Source organism: Lithobates pipiens, unplaced genomic scaffold (genome assembly GCF_037356315.1).
Source record: "Lithobates pipiens isolate NorthernLeopardFrog02 unplaced genomic scaffold, aLitPip1_a1.2 Scaffold_23, whole genome shotgun sequence".
NCBI lineage: Eukaryota > Metazoa > Chordata > Amphibia > Anura > Ranidae > Lithobates > Lithobates pipiens.
The window spans coordinates 95658590-95670823 of NW_027507785.1; the positions used below are offsets into that span (position 1 = coordinate 95658590).

Sequence of the window (12234 nt, forward strand, 5' to 3'; positions counted from 1 at the left end):
AAGAAAATATTATGAGCTTGGTTTTGGACAAGTTGAGTTTGAGGAAGTGGTGCGACATCCATACAGATATGTCTGTTAGTAATGCGTGAGGAGACTGATGGAGTGAGCTGAGGGTTGGAGAGATAGATTTGGGTGTCATCAGGGTAGAAATTATATTGGAAGCCATGGAAGGCTAACAAAAGTACCACTTTTATGGGACTCATCACCCCAAATAAAATAATAAAATCTAAAAGCTTTAAAAAAATCAACCACTTAAAGGAAAAAAATTACCTTTGACTTACGTCCTAAATGCACCAGTGACATCACTTCTCACCGCAGCCTCCTGGGAAACTTGGATACCTGAAATCCTGTGAGAAAGTGCTTTTGCACGATGTCTGTGATGTCACCGGTGCCCTCAGGAAGGGACTGAAAACCCAGGGTCTTAGGTACTAGGCTAAGGTTTTATTTATTTTTTTCAGCTCTATTTAGTATTGTTTAGTTGGTGTAAGGGCCTTCTAGATGATTGGTCCTTGCATTTTAATGTATATCTGCATTAAAAAGGACATAAATATAAAACCTGATCATGAAAAAAAAACCAAAGCACGCACATAAAATCTGAAAATCAAATCACAAATTTTTTTCACTGAGCTTTTGAAAGAATAATGGGTGAAATTACATGGCAGTTTTCACATTTTAAATTCCTCTAAAAACTCTCCACCTACATTTCCCAGCTCGATATTACTAAGCAGATGACACATTGAATACTACAAGCACATAGAACCATGAAACCTGAGATCTGCTTCAGAGAGCGAATCCAATTATTTTCCGCACAGCAATCTCAATATATTTAATTTACCAATTGCGTCTCATTATATAAGTATCCACTTCAGACATCACAGGGCAGGGCCTTGTTTTCCCATTTTCAATACATCCCTGCAAATCGAATTCACAAGTACCCCTCCGCCTGGGTCTGTCATGTAACATGCTGTTCATAGACTGAGGTCTGAAGAATTTTACCAGGAACTCTGAACCGTCTTGAATCACAGAATAATATCCATCTTTCATATTAATTGCATTGTTGGATAAGCACAACACACAATGGTATCACAGTAGCACATTTTCTGCTGCACGATGGGGGCTGATGTACAAAACGTGTGGGATCAGGTATAGTTGTTGCCTATAGCCAATCAGAACCTTTGTCCCATTCTTAAACATACATGGTAGATATGACAATTGGTAGCTGACTGGTTGCTATGGCAATTTATTTAATGGTGTACTGCTCATCCATGCGGTTAAATAAATACACAATTCACATAGGATGAATGAGTTTTGCCTACACATTTGGACTATGAGCAGAGTACAAAAGGGGCATCCGTTAAAGCCTTTATAAACACGTTTCTGGAAGTAGTTTCTTTTTACCTATCTACGCCTAGTTCAAGCAAGAGCTTGTGTCAGTTTTAACATTGCCAACACAGGTGACAGGTAGTTTTAACTACTGCCTTTTTAAGAACCTGTAAGCCCTTGTACACACGGTCGGACATTCTGAAAACCAAATCCGTTGGATTTTTTCAGACGGATTTTGTCCGAAACTGTTGCATACACACGGTCGGACAAAGTTGACGGAAAATCCGATTGTACATGATGACGTTATTTCGCTACGACAGGACTACGTTCAGGCTAGTAGCCAATAGCTTTGGTCTAGGAATTTGATCTGAGCATGCGTGGCACTTTGTCCGTCGGAGTAGGCTACACATGATCGGAGTATGTCCGATCGGAGCATTTTGTCAGAAAAATTTTACGGACAAGTTGGAAAACTTGGTCCATCGGAGTCCAATGGAGACCACACACAGTCGGATTATCCGACAAAACGGTCCGATAGGACACATTCCGTCGGAATCTCCGACCGTGTGTACAAGGCCTAACAGCGACTGATTCATAAAGAAATACAACTTGTTTCTTAATCTGCAAACTGGATGTAAGTCAGTACTTGGAATGTGGCATATCAATGCTAGGAAGCTGTCATGTACTGTGACAGTTTTCCGCACAGTACCGAATCCCTGGCCCCATTCAACAGGCCAATTCTTTTTATGGACAATGATCTTATTTGGGAAATTGTGGTGCTTGTCACTGGGTGGGAAAAGCCGGATAAAGAATGGAGAGACTAGTTCCCCACCAGGTTCGTCTGGCTGTTGATTGACAAAGAACGACAGTGAGCAGATTCAAAATCCGTTATTGGATTGATTATAGGCCTATTGATTACAGGCTGAGGATCAGCCCACTGCCACACGCAATTAACAGCCAGGTGAGTCTGACAGTAAACTAGTGACTCAGCTCCCCATCAGGTTTCGTCCACCCCTACTCCAAAACTACTCAGCCATGAACTTGTCAGTGTCATATGCCCAGTGCCTGGGGAGGGAGCAAGCGTACGGAGGGAGTGTCCCTAATAATCAGTGACAGGCTATCAACCTGGATACACACTATTGCGAACACAGACATCGCATGTGATTTGCACCCGCACTGCTGTGCTGATCACATGCGATGTCTGTGCAATGCGAGTTCAGCCATAAGGTTCTGATAAAAAAAGTAAAATTCAATTCGTTGAAAGAGGTTTCTGGCTACTGCATACCAACGTGTTTTTTTTTTTTTTTTTTTAGCTATCTTATGAAACAGGTGTACTAGTCAGCCATTTTTAATTTAAAAGCTAAAAAGTCCTTCCTAAGAACATGTAACACAAAGCATCGCCAGATAGGTGTTTTAGCAAGAAAATTTGTAAAGCCCCATACACACTATCAGATTTTCTGCAGATTTTTTTCCTTCAGATTTACTGAAACCATATAATATGAGAGTTTCAATTTGTATGCAATCAGGCAGGGCCCTTGCACTACATGGTTTTGGTAAATCTGAAGATAAAAATCAGCAGAAAATCGAATAGTGTGTATGGGGCTTTAGTGTATGCGACACTCTGATCATGGTTTCATTTTATTACTAAGACTTGACTAAATCAAATTATGTATGGAGTTAAAATGCTTTAAAATGCAGTAAATGTCTCCAAAATGCATATCGATGCAGTAAACTTCATAGGGGCCTGATTGAACTGTATGACAATTCTGGTTACTGCGTTATAACGCTGGATACAGCTTAAAGTGAATGCAGCTTGAATTTAATTTGACAGATCAACTATCCACATTCACCTATAGAAACCAAACTTCACATAGACAGACCAATGAGACATGATTGGTGACTCGGCACTTCAAGCTGCTCTGTACTTAGTAAAAGCATAGCTGTGGTTTAGGAGGAAAATAAAAGCTGCTAAGAGAGGTTAGGTGGGAGACTTTTTTATGATTAAGATTTTAGAAAATTAAATGAAATAAAATGTAATGAAAAAGTGATGATAATCACTCTTAATTCCTATTATCAGCATTCATACTATTTATACACAGATTGTTCTGCCTGCAACTTGGATTCTCGCAAACCCGACCGCACTCTGCCTCCCCAGCGCGCTTCCTTGACTGATGAGAACACTGTGTCACAATATCTCTTATTTACTGGAGGAAGAAAAAAATCTATGATGCCCTCTGGAACCAATTAAAATCCAGCACTACTTTTTCCAGGACCAATTAGAAAATACATCAAAATACCACCATGTTTTCTTTCCTTTGGATTCCTAGAATCAGACCGATACTACAATTTTCAAACATCGACCCTTCCAGGTCCTGCTAACAAGTCAAAGAGATTCTTCACGAAGCTTCACCAGCATAACACACAATACAAATATCACTAATCACAGTTCCATTAAATATTTAAACGCCAAACCATAGTACTTACCAGGTTGTGATTGGTGGAGTTGGAATCATCTTCAGGGAATGGAATGTAAACAGCTAAGGCCACACAATTGGCAAAAATTGCCACTAATATAAATATGTCAAATGGTCTGAAGAGAAGGTTAAGGTCACAAAACGATTATTTATGAATACATATAAAACATTTATTTGGTGAACATACTGGACTGACTGGGAACATACTCAGAACCCTCTGATGGAGCCTGACTTTAAGTGGTTCCCTAGAATGTCTGACACAAGTAACTCCCAGAGATTGGTAACAAAAATGGTGAAAGGTCTGGGGGATAAAACATAACAAGAACAACTTCAGGAACTTAAAGAGGTTGTAAACCTCCGAAAAAAACAAAAACAAAAAAACAACCTAAAAAACAAAGGCATAATGAGCTAGTATGCATCGCATACTACTAGCTCATTATGAAATACTTACCTTAGAATGATGCCCTCCAGTGCCGCCCGCACTCCGCTCACACGGCCCACATCTTTCCCGCAGTTACTTCCGGGTCGCGGCCCCTGGCGCTGTAACTGGCCAGAGCCGCCATGATGTCAATCCCACGCATGCGCGCAGGTGCTGCCGGTCACGGCATGGGTCCTGAAGAAACAGCACGAGCAGGCCATTCCTTCACTGTGCATGCGCCGATGACGTCAGGCACAGCGTATATAGTAAATATCTCCTAAATGGTGCAAGTTTAGGAGATATTTACAGTACCTACAGATAAGCCTTACTATAGGCTTACCTGTAGGTACAATTAAAGAGGAAGATTTTACTTCCTCTTTAATAAGTACAGTCTGGAGGAAAGAAGGGAAAGGGGAGACATGATTTAATCCTTTAAATACCTTAAGGGGGTAAATAAGGTTCAGGAGGGCAGTTTTTTCAATATGAAACCAAAATCAACTAATCTACGAAAGTATTATTTTACTGAAAGGATAGTTGATGCTTGAAATAAACTTCCAGCAGAGATAGTTAGACAGTCAACAGTAAATGGGACAAACATAGATCCATTTAAACAAAAAAATGGTCAGACTCGATGGACTATTCTGTCTTTTTCTGTCTTCGCTTTTCTATATTTCTGCAATGGTTTATACCAGTGAATAGGGTTTCACTTATCTTCTATGTCATTAGTGAATAATAAGAGGTAGACAACATACACCTGTTATAAACCCTATACAAGTAATTAAGTGATACAAAATCTTTTCAATGAAAGGCCATAAGCCAAGGCTCACTAATGTTGTGGTCCTTAAAGTGGAGCTCCACCCTAAAGTGGAACTTCCGCTCATTGGAACCCGCCCCCCTCCGGTGCCACAATTGGCACCTTTCAGGGGGGAGGGGGGTGCAGATACCTGTATAATACAGGTATTTTCACCCACTTCCGGGCATAGATAGCCGCAGATTCTGTGGGTATTTACGCCACTTCCTGCGGGGCCCCCACTGTCTGCTGGGAAACACACGGATCCCAGAGACAGCAGGGACCATCCTTATTGCGCAGCGCGACTCGCGTATGCGCAGTAGGGAACCGGGAAGTGAAGCCGCAAGGCTTCACTTCCTGATTCCCATACTGAAGATGGCGGCGGCAGCACCCGAGAGCTGATCGAGAGATCGGCTTCGGGTGCCGACATCGCGGGCGCGCTGGGCGGGTAAGTGTCCATATTTTAAAAGTCAGCAGCTGCAGTATTTGTAGCTGCTGACTTTTAAAAACAAAAAACGGCAGAACTCCCGCTTTAATCTTTACAGAAACCCCTTTCATTGCAATTGGCTCTTGGATTTTTAGTAGGCATTAGGCAATGTAACTTGGTTTGTTAGGTTTTTTGAACAAAATGCATGGAAGTGGCTTTTTATTGCTTATCTATAACAAAAAAACTGACTGAAGGCCCTAAAATGCAGTAAGAATTAGCATTCTAACATCCCATGTCATCCTAAAAAAAATGATCTAACCTTCAAATTTAGTCTAGAACCTTCTAAAGCCAAGATAGCAAATAAGAGTAACTCTTCTGCTCAATGTGCATTTCAAACTGATCACAGTTGGCCAATAAAAAAGAAAAGGATACTTCCATTCTACTATACTGATACAGGCTCTCCGGATTGGGTTATTCAAAGATAAACAGAAAAGAGCACGGGCTGGTCTATTGTTTGTTGAGCCTCCCCCTTGTTTTTTGCTCTTAGCATACTGTTGCCGTTTTTTCTGTGACAGGGATCCAACCGGCAGGGGCTCGGTGGCACTCATATTTTGGGCAGCCTTGGCCTGTCTAGCAGCATCGATTGCAGCTTGCCAAGATAGGACAGTCTGTTTGGATGGTGCTGAATTCCTGGACTGGAGACTTGGCCCATCAACAGCAAGTGGAGGTCGTTTGCTACTTGCATAGTTCGCCCCTGTGGTGAAAAAAAAAGCACATTAAAGATATGTTTACGTGGAAAATACTTTTTTTTAAATAGACTGATGTATAGCATTTTATATTTATGTAATATATTTAAAAAAATCCATGCTTGCTTAGCCTCCTCTATTCTTTTGACCTTATGTTATCATGTCACCAAATCTCTGGCTCGCATTCTCTGCCCTAATTCATCCTAAAGGTTTTCTATCGGGTTGAGGTCAGGACTGTGTGCAGGAAACGCCAAGTTCCTCCATCCCAAACTTCCTCATCCATGTCTTTATGGACCTAGCTTTGTGCACAGGTCATGTTGGAACAGGAAGGGGCCATCCTCAAACTGTTCCCACAAAGTTGGGAGCATGAAATTGCTTAAATGTCTTCACTGGAACTAAAGAGCCAAGCCCAACCCCTTAAAAACAACCCCACACCATAATGCCCCATCCACCAAATGATTTGGACCAGTGCACAAAGCAAGGTCCATAACGACATGGACGAGTGAGTCTGGGGTGGAGGAACTTGACTGGCCTTTACCTCAACCTGATAAAACACCTTTAGGATGAATTAGAGCAGAGACTGTGAGCCAAGCCTTCTAGGCTAACATCGGTGCCTAACTTCACAAATGCGCTTCTGGAAGAATGGTCAAACATTCCCATAGACACACTCCTAAACCTTGTGGACAACCTTCCCAGAAGAGTTGAAGCTGTTAAAGCTGCAAAGGGTGGGCCAACTCAGTATGGAATCCTACGGACTAAGACTGGGATGCCATTAAAGTTAATGTGCGAATAAAGGCAGGCAACCCAACACTTTTGGTAATATAGTGCATCAGTTTGGCATTGATCAATGCTGAGTTGTTTTGAAAAAAAAAAAACATGTATTGTGCAAATATACTTGAAATGGAAGATCAATAAGTTCTCCTGCATATTCCTGTACATTATTGTAGATACACCAATAAAAATACATGTAAAAGCATAGAAATGGATACAATCTTTAGAGACCAAAATAGCTCCAATTGTCCTCTCAACAAATCCATGTGTTTATGTATATAAATTGGCTAAATACAGGGTACAAACCACAACCTGGTAGCTCCCTCCTGACTGGAAAATCCCTAAAGACACGACACAGTGAAATAAACAGAAAGTACATCGGGATACTGTAAAGCACATATGTTGAACCCAGCCCGTCAGGCCTTATTATGTGGCCCTCCCACCCAGTTTTGCAGGCAAACTGTGGCGGAACTCCATTCTGTCACTTGTAAACACAGAAGAAGCTTTACCCCTAAACCCTGCACTCTGTACACAGTGCACCCCTGAACTCTTTACTCTGTATGGAGAGCACCCCTAAGCCCTGAACTCTATACATAATGCACTCCTGAACTCTGTATTTTGTGCTCCCCTAAACTCTAGGCATACTGCATTGCAAAACTTTTCACTCTGATCGTAGTGTACTCTTGAACTCTGCACGTTGCATACTCCTGAACTTTGCACTCTGTAAGTAACGCACTCCTGAATAATAAAAAAGACTAGATGCATAGTGGTACAGATACAACTGGCCCTCTGAGTCTGAGGGTAACCATACTGCGGATGCTGCTCATGATTAAATTGACACCCCTGCTGTAAAATGTAAAAACTATAATGCATTTCTGACAAAACCCATAATATCCATGGTTTCTGCATCATCGAGGCATTATTTAGGGGGCTGCGAAAGTTTGGTACTTCAAGATTTGTGCTGACTGGTACTGACTATGCTCTCTCTGAACGAGTCACAGATATGTCTGAGAAGTTAGAAGATGATGCTATACACAAACTAACTTAATAATGAACAACAGCTGTGTTTTTTACAATTTTTTGTGGTGCTTTACACAGTATTTACACCAGCCTTTCTTAAACTTTTTTATATGTTGGAACCTTTGCCCCTTTCACACTAATGGACCAAACAGGCCTGCCTGTCAGTTTTTCAGGCAGACCCGATCATCAATAGCTCCCTATGGAGCAGCAGATGTCAACGGATATATGTCCACTGACACCCGCCGGAATCCAATTTGATCCTGCCTGCTAAAAACATTGGCCTGGCGGATCTGATCAGATGACAATCGGATGGAAACAGACAGGCAGTTAGCTCATCCCATAGAGAACAGCGGGATGTGGTGTGTCTGCTCTGCATTTCGGACATAGGCCTGTCATTCGCCTGCTCAGCTGGGATCAGCGGAGAGATCCCCCACTCAGGATCCAATTGACGGAGTCTACCCCATCTGAAGGGGGCCTTAAAAATAACTTTTTGGTTTCAGGGAACAGCTGCTAATAATTAATGTATCTACAGCTCATTTGTGGTCATTGAGAAGAATCATACTTACAAAAATTGCTCAAGGAACCCCTAGTAATCTCTGGGAAAACCCTAGTTGAGAAAGGCCGATATAGAGTATACTGCATATTTATTTTAAAAGAGAAAAGGTTCTGAGATGATAATGTAACCATGTATGGGGTTGCCAATTAAGGCCTAACTGCTTAAATGTCAAATGAGTTGATGTAAATGTGTTTTTACCAAAACTTTACCTGCACATACTATATATGCAGTGCTTGCACAACCACTTTCATTGTCTTCTGTACAATATGGGTTTTGGAAACCTGACCCATGTCTCTATCTGTTAGATCTGGCCATCAGATTGGCTAATATATTACTTATAATCCTCTCAGCAAAACAAAAGACAACATTTAGAGATTGCGGAGAGACTGAGACGTGACACAGAGAAGCAATGCCAGAAATAACTCCTTAGAATTAAATTCTGACTGGCATTTTTCAGCCTCAAGTTCTACTTCTCAAAAGGGACCACGCAACAAGACTCATGCCCCAGGACATAGAAGCTACGTAGGTTGTACTGTCGTCATACTATGGAGGGGGAGAGGAGGACTAGTCTCAGAGACATGCATAGCAGTAAAGCAGTTTATGGAGGAGAAAAATGACAGCTATGTGGTCAAGACCTTAAACCCATTACACCTCAATGCATTTTTCTGCAGGTCATAGTAAAATTAACATAATGATCAATGGTAGCAGTCCTCACCAATTTGGTGTTGAGGCCTGTTACAAAAAATAGGGTCCACTGAAATTTTTAGGTTGTTAATCTATAATTTGTCAATGTGTAGTATCCATGTAAATCTGGTGATAGAAAACAATACAATAAGGAATAACAATAATCAACCAAGCAATTGGACAAATGGAGCCCAAATTACAGCCAAGAATTTTCTGCAAAATATCTGATCACTACGGTTCCCCCCAAAATACGCAAACCCACGAGCATGTGCTCACTCCCTGCTTCACAGATATAAAGCTGTCCATACACCTGGCAATTTTCAGTTAAATCCATCCACCGGGAATCGTAAATAAAATTGCAAGTAATTGCCCAAAACAAAGCAACCTACCACTAACGATCAAACACCAGAAGTTTAATGATTGTTAAAACTGCTCAATACATTAACAGTTTCAATAAGGTTTATTTAAAGCAGAACTTAAAGCGTAACTTCACCCAAAAGGGGAAGTTTCGCTTGTTTGCATCCTCCCTCCTTCCACTGCAACGTTTGGCACATTGGGGAGCGGGTACCTGTTTTTTTACAGATACCCACTCCCACTACCTTTTTCTTTTTTGCAATTATATAAGTAAAACATACAATAATGTCAAAGGCACCTAGACTGCCCACGCAGGAGCTAGGACTGGCACATGAAAAATATAAAACATACAACATAAACAAAGAAGGAAAGCCTCCTATCTAAACTATCACAGAAGACCTGAGTGCAACATATGTATTTTGGTATTTTGGGGGTAAACCCCATAGAGCAGTGGTTCTCCTGTCCTCAGGACCCACTAACAGCCCAGTTTTGCAAGATAACTGAAATACATCACAGGTGATATAATGTTCTGCTCAGTGATTGCAGTATTGTAGTCTGCATTTTCCCAAGGTAATGCTTAAAATCTGGCCTGTTAGTGGGTCCTGAGGACAGGAATTGAGAACCGCAGCCATAGAGTGCAAAGGTAACCAGAACAAATATGTAGTAACTCAACACTAAAATGGTCCTGGGCAACCACTGATGGCTAAAGAGGGCTAAGGGCCCTGGAAAGAGTGAGAGAGGTGGAAAAAAAGAGGGGGGGGGGGGATCAACTCAGTGAGAAAAGTCAAAAGAGGAAAGCAGAGATAGGAAGGAGGTAAGGAAGGAGGAGCATCCATTGACCATCATGACAGCCAGGCAATCTTTCACTTCCTGAAAAGGGATTATGGGTTTCCTCCATGCCCGAGCGATCGTCCTATTAGCTGCTAGAAACAGATAGGTTGCTAAATTTTGCGGTTGAGCGACTAAACCCCGGATAGGGCAATGCAAATTTTTCTTCTTTTCAGACATTCAAATGGAACAAAGGATACACCAAGCCAAAAACTCGGGATCAGAATCTTACCAATCGCCGGCAGGACCACCAAAGTATGTAGAACATAATGGCCACGTCCTCGTAAGCAGCGATCACTAGAGGCCGTATTAGCATGGGCAATACAAGCTGGAACCCAGTACCACTGCAACAGCACTTTGTACGCTGCTTCTAAAGTTGCAGTATTAAAGGAACATTTAGCTACAGAAGACTGGGCCTTACTCCAATCTGCCGGGATCGATCTCAGTACCCAGATCTCGTTCCCACTGAGACACATAGGAAAGCGAGGTGAACGCCATTCAAACATGCATAGAGAATAGAAATAAGACCCGGAGGGCCCGGGGATTGTAGACAGATACAGTATGTTTGAAAGTGGTTGTCTACAATGGATAAGAAGAACTTCGCAGCGAAGCTATCCAGTGTTGGAGCTGGAGAAAAGACAAGAATTCTGATTGGGGAGCATCACAGGACTCACAAAAGGCAGACCACGTTGGTGGAGTACGCGTGGTCAATAAATGGCGAACCTGGATAAGACCTAGGGAAGTCCACTACGCGAACACTTGAGGCTGGTCAAGGCCGAAAGGGAACAATGGGTTTTTAGTAATGGGTAGCAGGGGCAGAAAGGGAGACATAAAAGAGCTTGAGCACCTCATCGAGTCTCACATCTGTAAGCTATGTTGCATAAGAGGGATTAGTGACGTAGTTTCTGAGGAAGCCATAGAAGCGCCTGTATAAAAAGAGGGGCACAATTAGAGAGCTCTAAGCCCTTGTACACACGGTCGGAGAATCCGTCGGAATGTGTCCTATCGGACCATGTCGTCGGATAATCCGACTGTGTGTGGTATGCATCGGACTGATTCCGTCAGACCCAATTTTCCAACATGTTGGAAATATTTCCTGACCAACTGGGCCGATCGGACATACTCTGATCATGTGTAGAGAATTTTGATCGGACCAAGTGCCACGCATGCTCAGATCAAATTCCTACATCAAAGCTATTGGCTACTAGCCTGAATGTAGTCCCATCGTAACGAAATTACGTCATCACGTTCTGAAAGATCAGATTTTTTGCCAACTTTGTCCGACTGTGTGTATGCAACAGTTTCGGACAAGATCCGACGGACAAAATCCGACGGGCAAAATACGACGGATTTGGTTGTGGAAATCTCCGACCGTGTGTACAGGGGCTTAGAGTACCCACAGGGGACATCAGAGGAAGTGTGGAGTAGTGTCAATTGGGAGTTCCGGGTCGCACAGGTAGGGTGTGAAAATAGTACAAGAGTATCGGTACTAGGATAAGCGCTCTCCCAAGGGGGTTACCAATGGGCGCGCTCACGATTCTGAGAAGAGCCAATAACAATTAAGTAGCCCGCACAGTGGCCTACATGATTAGCACTTATGCCCTGTGGCACTGGGTTCCTTGGTTCTAATCCTGGCCAGGACACTATCTAATTTGCACTGTATAAATACCTATAATATATAAATCTATCCAAAGAAAGAAAATTCCTCTTATGCTGCGTACACGCGATCGGAATTTTCGGCCAGCCAAAGACCATTTTTTTCCGAGCTTTTCATCGGAAAATGCGACCGTGTGTATGCTCCATTGGAATTCAGCTGGCCGAATTCCCAGCAGCAAAAATTTGATAG

The 12234-nt window shown here is 42.2% G+C and overlaps 1 protein-coding gene across 15 annotated transcripts in view; it reads right to left on the bottom strand.

Moving 5' to 3' along the window:
* The window catches only part of CACNA1D (calcium voltage-gated channel subunit alpha1 D), a 540723-nt gene that overhangs the window by 458333 nt on the left and 70156 nt on the right, over positions 1 to 12234 (bottom strand). For all 15 annotated transcript variants that reach the window (XM_077452074.1, XM_077452065.1, XM_077452061.1 and 12 more), the window contains exons 2-3: positions 5862 to 6183; positions 3805 to 3910 (exon numbers count right to left, since the gene is read on the bottom strand). In XM_077452074.1, the coding sequence (XP_077308200.1) occupies positions 3805 to 3910; positions 5862 to 6183 (428 nt within the window). The remainder of the gene's footprint in view (positions 1 to 3804; positions 3911 to 5861; positions 6184 to 12234) is intronic.